The sequence below is a fragment of the Gracilinanus agilis genome, chromosome 3, assembly GCF_016433145.1.
Source record: "Gracilinanus agilis isolate LMUSP501 chromosome 3, AgileGrace, whole genome shotgun sequence".
In the NCBI taxonomy this organism is placed as follows: Eukaryota; Metazoa; Chordata; class Mammalia; order Didelphimorphia; family Didelphidae; genus Gracilinanus; species Gracilinanus agilis.
In genome coordinates this window covers 203608996-203617256 of record NC_058132.1, presented here as the reverse complement: position 1 = coordinate 203617256, position 8261 = coordinate 203608996, and the positions used below count along the sequence as shown (strand labels likewise).

The 8261-nt window shown below is 48.5% G+C and overlaps 1 protein-coding gene across 2 annotated transcripts in view; it reads left to right on the top strand.

Moving 5' to 3' along the window:
• The first annotated feature begins 256 nt into the window (after positions 1-256).
• TREH (trehalase) overlaps positions 257-8261 on the top strand; it is a 14448-nt gene continuing 6443 nt past the window's right edge. The window contains exons 1-7 of one of the 2 annotated variants that reach the window (XM_044669611.1): positions 257-345; positions 863-963; positions 5085-5229; positions 5321-5408; positions 5991-6091; positions 6647-6739; positions 7101-7217. In XM_044669611.1, the coding sequence (XP_044525546.1) occupies positions 257-345; positions 863-963; positions 5085-5229; positions 5321-5408; positions 5991-6091; positions 6647-6739; positions 7101-7217 (734 nt within the window). The remainder of the gene's footprint in view (positions 346-862; positions 964-5084; positions 5230-5320; positions 5409-5990; positions 6092-6646; positions 6740-7100; positions 7218-8261) is intronic. The other variant, XM_044669612.1, reaches the window with a different exon arrangement.

Here is an 8261-nt window from a genome sequence, read left to right as displayed (position 1 = left end):
AGATCTGAATTTCATCTTCCGATCCCTCGTCTCCCCTAAAAGACTGCCCAGGCTAAGGAAAGGAGGAGTAAAGAGGAAGGGTGAGTTGGGTTCTCAGGCCCAAATCGGCCAGCCAGGACGTGTCAGAACCAGGTGTCCTGCCTCACCCAATTCCTGTTATACGCTTCCTCTCTGGACTTTGACAGCAGATTACAGGGCAAGAAGGGACTCTGCCCCTGCCAACTCTTGGTGCCCGATCTCTGCTCAGTGCCCAACCATGCAGGGAAGAAATGGGATACTTCAACTGGTCCTCCTGCTGGGGCTGGAGCTTGGACTGGAGGGGGCCTTGCCCCCACCCTGTGACAGGTATCTGGGCCTGGGCCCCAGACTTTGGGGAAGGGGAGGGAAGAGAAGAGAAAGGAAACCTGAGATCCCAAAGGCTCTGCGAACCTGGGCAGCTAGAGAGAAACCCACATCTCTTGATGGTTTGAGCCTCTAGAAAGTGGGCAGGTTCTGCCAGCTTTCTGGGAGAAATCTGGTGGGGTTGGCTATCCATGACCACGTAGAAAAATCAGACTGTTTTCTAGAGATTCAAAAAGAAAGCCATCTCTGAGATGGGAAGGTTGTGGACATCCTGGCCCCCTCTTAGGGGGAACCCACATTACTGTGAATGAAAAGAAAGTTGTAACAAGGCTGAAAAAGAAGTGAGGGCTGGAAGTGATCCCATCCCATTCCCATTTCTCCACTTCCCCACACCAACGCCTCAGGCTTCAGGTCACCCCTGGGGAACCCGCATCCATCAGAGGATTAGCACATGGCTCCGTGGCTGTCTCTGACCCTCTCTGTTCTCCTGCCTGGGTGCCTGCTCCCTCTTCTCTCCCAGTCAGATTTACTGCACAGGGGAGCTCCTCCGGCGGGTTCAGATGGCCAAGCTGTACCAGGATGACAAGCACTTTGTTGATATGCCTCTGAGCATGAGTCCAGGTGAGCACGACGTATGGGGACGGAGAGGAACTAAATATCAGGCGAAGGGGTCTCTACTCTCCGTCTCCCCATGGTTCCTGCCATTGGCTCCCATTCTGGCAAAAGAGACAATTTCCTAGGGATGCTCAGGAGGCTGGTCCCGGGGGCCCCTTAGGATTAGAGGTGGGCTCCAACTTAGAGGCTGGGATTTTTTTTTTTTTAAACACCCAACTGCACATTTTTATTATGTAGAATTTGCTTTGTGATTGGCTATCCCAGAAAAGAGGAATTAGACACGTTCTGCTGGGTTCCAAAAGGCAGACCCGGGACCCGAGGGTGTTTGTTGCAGGGAGGCAGATTCTGAAATCAATATAAGGAACAACTTTATGGCAAATGCTACTGATCGGTTCTTGATTTATTGTTTTCTTGTTTGCTAGAATTAAGAAAGCGTTAGTAACGCGGATTAAACTGAAAAATCAGATCATGCATAAAAAACTAAGGACCAACATGGTAGAAGAGGCAATCTTGTATACCAGAAAGAATAGAGGAGGTGAAGTCAGGGCACCTGGGTTTGCATCTCAGCTACTGCAGAGGCCGCCTGGATGACTGTGGACCTTAAGGCCCCGAAGCTTCCAGAACCGTAGCTAGTAAGACTCCCACTTGTCTACATCATTTCACTGACGTGGGAACAGAAGGGGCTTCTAGAAATCTCTGGGAGCCTTTCTCTTGGCCAGTGAGCTCTTTAGGGTCTATCTGGATTTTCTTAGCAGGGCAAAGGTCCCAGCAGACACCTGGAAAGGGTTTGAGTGGCTGGGCTGCTGCCCCAAGGCTGGCCTCGCTAAACTCTGGGAGACGCATCAGCAGGTGAGTCACAGCAGGGAGACTATATCAGCCACAACCAGGCTCACCCGGCAATCAACAAGCGCTGGTGAAATCATAGATCGATTGACACGTATTAATTAATGTTAATCAACAACCATCTCTTAAGGATCTACTGTGCACCATGTCCTGGGGACGCAGTCCAAAAACGGAGTCGTCCCTTTCTCGCACGGAGTTTAGCTCCTCAGGTTGCTGAAGTGCTGAGAGAATTCATTTGGATCAATGACTCCAAGTGGAAGGAGTTTCTTTAATTTTTTTTTTTCATTCTGAACTTACCAAATACCAAAAGAAAACAAATAAAGCACAAAAAACCCCTCCATATACTCATTTCCATATACAAAGTAGAACAGAGCAAGAAGATGATTAGATGGTTAGAAATTGGCACGAATTTAGGGTTAGGGTTAGAAATTCTAACCATCTTGATTCCATATCTCTTGCTTAAAAAAAAAAAAAAAAAGAAAAGGATATAAGAAGAGGCAGCTAGGCGACTTAGTGGATAGAGAACCAGGCCTGGAGATGGGAGGTCCTGTTTGACCCCAATTGCCTAGTTCTTATTCTTCTTCTGCTGCGGAATCAATACTTAGTATTAATTCTAAGACAGAAGGTTTAAGGGTTAAAAAAAAAAAAAGAATGGAGGGGCAGCTAGGTAGCTCAGTAGATTGAGAACCAGGCTAGAGATGGGAGGTCCAAGGTTCAAATCTGTTCTCAGACACTTCCCAGCTATGTGACCCTGGGCAAGTCACTTGACCCCCATTGCTTAGTCTTTACCACTCTTCTGCCTTGGAGCCAATACTCAGTATTGACTCCAAGACAGAAGGTAGGGTTTTTAAAAAAATGGAAAAAAGGGATAGAATAAATTCAACCCAACACTCAAAACTGTCCTTCTTGTCTGTGCTTCCTTCTGGACTACCTTTTCTGTAGACCTTTGTACTCTTAAAAATGTTTCAATGTCCTTCCTCCTTTTTCTTTCTTCCTTTTTTTGCCCTATCATAGCTACCATCTACCACTCCCCTTCCCAAACAAAATTAAATACAGAAAAAAATCCTTGTAACAAATTAACTATTTGTTATTGACAACTAATTGACTATTAAAATAGTCAAACAGAGCAAAGTCACACAGTGGCCATGTCTAAAAACATTTGTCTCTTTCTGGACCTTAAGTCCATCACCTCCATCAGGAGATGAATAATATGCTTCAACATGAATCCTCCCCAGACAAGATAGAGGATTGCATTGATCAAGATTCAAAAGTTAAAAAAAGACAACCACAAAAGCTTTCTTTCTTTTTTTTCTTTACAGTCCATATGTAAATTGTTTTCTTGATTCACCCATTTTGCTAATCAATTGATTCCCTCCAGGTCTCTTTTCACTCATCTCTTTTGTCATTTCTTTACTCACCCTCTAGATTTAATGACTGAATTGGGGCTTTTGTGCCAAGAACCAGGCTCTGTCTCCTGCTTGCTTTGGTGTGAGGTGGTCAGTTCTGCTTAGTCTGGGCTCTTGAGCTGATCTCCTCCTGGAGTTGGCCCCATCTCTGGATCTTTGAGTTTCAAAGTGATGGATCTTCAGGATCTCTATAGTATTTCCATACAGGGTGCTGATCTCCAAGCTCTTCTGTGTCCCAGTATAAGCCATACTCGCTGTGGTCACTCCTGGATTGAGCTGAATCATTTTTCAGTCGTGTCTGACTCTTCATGAGCCCATTTTAGGTTTTCTTGGCAAAGACACTGGAGTGGTTTGCCATTTCCTTCTCCGGCTCATTTTACAGATGAAGAAACTGAGGCAAGCAGGGCAAAGTGACTTGCCCAGGGTCACCCAGCTAGTATGTGTCTGAGGCTGAATTTGAACACAAGAAGAGGAGTCTTCTTGGTGCCAGGCCCAGCATTCTATTCACTGTGCTCCCTAGCTGCCTCGTGGTCACTCCTGTTCCCTTCCAATTCTCTTTGACCACCCACCCTGGGGCCTTCTTGGGGAGGCCCTCTTGCTCTTGCTGCCCCTAGACAGAGTGTACCTTGCAGGGTACGTGTGTCACTGGTCACAGTAGGAGACTACATGGGTTTCTGTGTGTGGATGACTTCAGCTGTAGAACTCTTTTTTTTTTTTTAAAACCCTTAACTTCTGTGTACTGGCTCCAAGGCAGAAGAGTGGTAAGGGTGGGCAATAGGGGTCAAGTGACTTGCCCAGGGTCACACAGCTGCGAAGCGTCTGAGGCCGGATTTGAACCCAGGACCTCCCATCTCTAGGTCTGGCTCTCAATCCACTGAGCTACCCAGCTGCCCCACAGCTGTAGAACTCTTGGTAAGCCACTTAACCCTGTTTGCCTCAGTTCCTCCTCTGTAAAATGAATTAGAGAAGAAAATGGCAAAAGAATTATCATAAAAGCACCTATTTCAGAGAGTTGTGAGGATCAAATGAGATTTTTTAAATCCTCCAAAACAGCACAGTTGTGGGGGCAGCTGGGTAGTTCAGTGGATTGAGAGTCAGGCCTGGAGACGAAGTCCTGGGTTCCAATCTGGCCTCAGACATTTCCCAGCTGTGTGACCCTGGGCAAGTCACTTAACCCCAAAAGCCTAGCCCTTACTGCTCTTCTGCCTTGGAGCCAATACTTAGTATTGATTCTAAGGTGGAAGGTAAGGGTTTAAAAAACAAACAAACAAAAAAGCACAGTTCTTGGCACATAGTAGACAATAAATGCCTTTTCCCTTCCCTCCTTCCCCAATTTTTGTGTAGCTGTAGGGTGGAAGAAGCCACTGTAATTTCTCATTGTGGTGCGATTTTTTAGTTCAGGCCACCATCTTGGCCGGAAGTTGGAATGGGCTTCTTAATAAGGTCGTTCTTCATCCCTAGATGCCTTCCCGTAGACGTGTGTGTGTGTGTGTGTGTGTGTGTGTGTGTATGAGTGTGTGTGAGTGTGAGCGTGTGTGTGAGTGTGTGTGTGAGTGTGTGTGAGTGTGAGTAGGTGAGTGTGTGTGTGAGTGTGTGAACGTGAGTGTGTGTGTGAGAGTGCGTGTGTGAGTGTGTGAGTGAGCGTGAGTGTGTGTGAGTGTAAGTGTGTGTGAGTGTGTGAGTGAATGTGTGTGAGTGAGTGTGAGTGTGTGTGAGTGTGTGAGTGTGTGTGTGTGAGCGTGAGTGTGTGAGTGTGTGTGATGCATGTTTTAAGTGGAGGTTGGACCAGCGAGGCCCCTTTTCTGACTCTGGATAGACATCGGCAGAGGCCATCCAGGACGCTGCGGGGGGCTCATCCCCTTCTTTCTTGTCCCCTAGACCAGGTTCTAAAGGACTTTAATGAGCTGCTCAGCTCCAACGAAGGCTACGTCTCCCGGGAGCAGCTGAAAAGCTTCGTTACGGAACACTTCAAGGACCCGGGGCAGGAAATGGACACTTGGATTCCTCAGGACTGGAGAGACAGGTGCGGTGACCGGCCGGGGGCGAGGCGCTCCTCAGACTATTTCTCGGACCAGAGGTTACAAGATGCTAATACCGGGGTTGTTGTCTTGCAGCCCCAAATTCTTACAGAACATTGTGGACCCCAAACTCCGAGCATGGGCAGAGGATCTGCATAAACTGTGGAAGAAGCTGGGAAGGAAGGTACTAAAAGATGAGACGTTGGGAGAGGATGAGGGCCCAGGCTGGAGAGGGGCTTTTTTGGTCCCCTACCCTCTGATGGAGAGGGGATCAAAATTACAAGTCATCAACTTGCTCTGTGCCCTCGACTAGGCACAGGGTCCTTACCTAAAGATAGCCTAGACCAGTGGTTCCCAAACTTTTTTGGCCTACTGCCCCCTTTCCAGAAAAAAGTATTACTTAGCTCCCTGGAAATTACTTTTTAAAAAATTTTAATAGCAATGAATAGGAAAGATAAATGTACCTGTGGCCATCACCACCTCCCTGGATCGCTGCAGCACCCACCAGGGGGCGATGGCACCCACTTTGGGAATCACTGCTCTAGAGCTTACCCCAGACCGACTCCAGGGAGTTCTGTCAGGCTCTCAGCTCATTTCCAGAGCAGAGATGACAGACAAGTCTTGAATCCCATCAGCGATCATCTCTTTCCTGGCTCCGCTTGTAGACACTGAGAACCTCTAACAGAGCACTTCCCCCTCTGCTCCCACCCCCAAAAGGGTCATCCACTCCCAGGGGGATGCAGAGCCTCCCGTCTTCCTCCCACAGATGAAAGCCGAGGTGGGGAGTCAGCCTGACCGGTACTCTCTGATCTATGCAGCTCAGCCCTTCATTGTGCCTGGTGGACGCTTTATTGAGTTCTACTATTGGTGAGGGGCTACAGACACACTCCCCCGGGGAAGAAGGGAGGAGCCCTTGGGTCCGGGGACAGCCAGGGGGTGGTGGGAGGGGGCCCACATGTCCGTACCCCACAGCACGCCTGGCATTCCATCCTGCCCCTTCCTCAACTTGATGAATCCCAAGATGGCACGGAAGAGGGGAAGGGAAAGGGTAGAGCTGGTGATTGGGGAGCACTTGGGATTTTTTAAAATAATATTTTATTTTTTCCAGTTATACGTGATAACCATTTTTAACTTTATTTCCCTGAATTTTGGGTTCCAACTTGGAACCCAAAATTCAGGGAAATAAAGTGAAGGAAAAAACTTGGAACCCAAAATTCAGGGAAATAAAGTGAAGGAAAGAACTTGGAACCCAAAATTCAGGGAAATAAAGTGAAGGTTCAAGTCTGCAGCCGACCTTGCTGGGTGACTCTAAGGAAGTCGCTTCACCTCCTCGGGCTTCCCCTTTCTTATTTGTCAAACAAGGAGCCAGGACCAGATGACCACTAGGGTCCTTCCGGCTCAGTTCTGTTCCCCTTCCCACAGGGACTCCTTTTGGGTAATAGAAGGGCTGCTCCTGTCAGAGATGCCTCAAACAGTCAAGGGCATGTTGCAGAACTTCCTAGATATTGTGGACCGGTAAGAACGGGGGTGGGGGGCCTGGAGAGGGAGGGGACAGCTCGGTGACTCGGTACTGGAGACAGGAGGGCCTGAGTCCAAATTTGGCCTCAGATACTTCCTAGCTGGGTGACCCTGGGCAAGTCACTTAACCTCCATCACCTAACCCTGACCCGCTCTTCTGCCTTGGAGTCCATACTTAGTATTGATTCTAAGACAAGAGGTAAAGGTTTAAAATTTAAAAAAAGAAAAAGAAACCATGGTCAGGGGAGTCCTGGGATGGGAGAGACGGTGGCAGGAGCTGGCGCTGGGCCCCGGGAGAGGATGGAGCAGCCCCACCCTCTAGAGGACTGGCTGTCTCACCAGGAATTCTCCCCAACAGCTACGGACACATTCCCAACGGGGGCCGGGTGTACTACCTCCAGCGGAGCCAGCCCCCACTCTTGACGCTCATGATGGGCCGATACTTGGAGCGCACCAACGACATAGACTTCGTCAGGTGGGTTCTGCCCGCCTCTGACAGCCTGAAGAATCGGGGCTCACGTTTATTGAGGGCTTCCCTCCTCGCTGTGCTGTGAAGGCAGCGGCAAAAATATTGCTGTTCCCATTTTGTAGATGAGGAAAGGGAGCTTCAGGGAAGTCAAAAGCTAGTAAGAGTCTGAGTGAAAATCTGAATGCGCATCTCTTGATTTGGAGCGTTCTAAGGCTGGGCCCTACATCCCATCAGAATAAGGACTAAGCACACATTTTTAAAGGACTTTCTTCACGATGACCTTGTGGAGTGGGCCATGCGGGGATTCCATCTCCACTTGGAAGAGAAGGAATTTGTTTTTAAACAGAAAGGAGGTTTCCGTTGTGATGCCAACAAACACCAAAGCTGGATTTGGACCCATATTTCCCTTTTTTTTAAACCTATATTTCAATACTTAATGTGATGCAATATGGTACTGTTGCCAGAGAGCGTTGGAGCTGGGAAGACCTGTCTTGGGTTCAAGTCCTACCTCTAACACCTAATGGCCACGCAATCCGTAGCCAGTTATATAGCCTCTCCGGGGCTCTAAGCAACTCTCTAAGACGATAATTTGCAGAAAGGGTGCTGACTTACATTGGTGGGGAGAGTCTCCTCCTCTGGGAGTTCTCGACATCAGTGAAATCACAGGTTCAGGCCCTACTCTTGCCTCTTGATTCTTGGCTCCACACTTTCCCCAACACCAGAGGACCCTCCCACCCCTGCTGTTGTACCTTACACCGAAACAGAAGGCTCAGTGACCTCCAAAGGGGTAACAAGAGAAATGGAGGAAAAAAGAGAGAGGAGGCAGAAAGACAGAGAAATAGAGACAGAGACACAGAGATAGAGACAGACAGGGACAGAGATAGACAAACAGATGGAGAGAGAGAGAGGAGGGAGGGAGAGGGAGAGAGACAGAGAGAGAGAGAGAGACAGAGAGAGAGAGAGGTGGGGAGAGAGGGAGAGGGGAAGAGAGAGAAAGAAGAGGGAGAGGAGGAGAGAGAGGAGGGGAGAGAGGAGGAGAGAGAGAGAGAG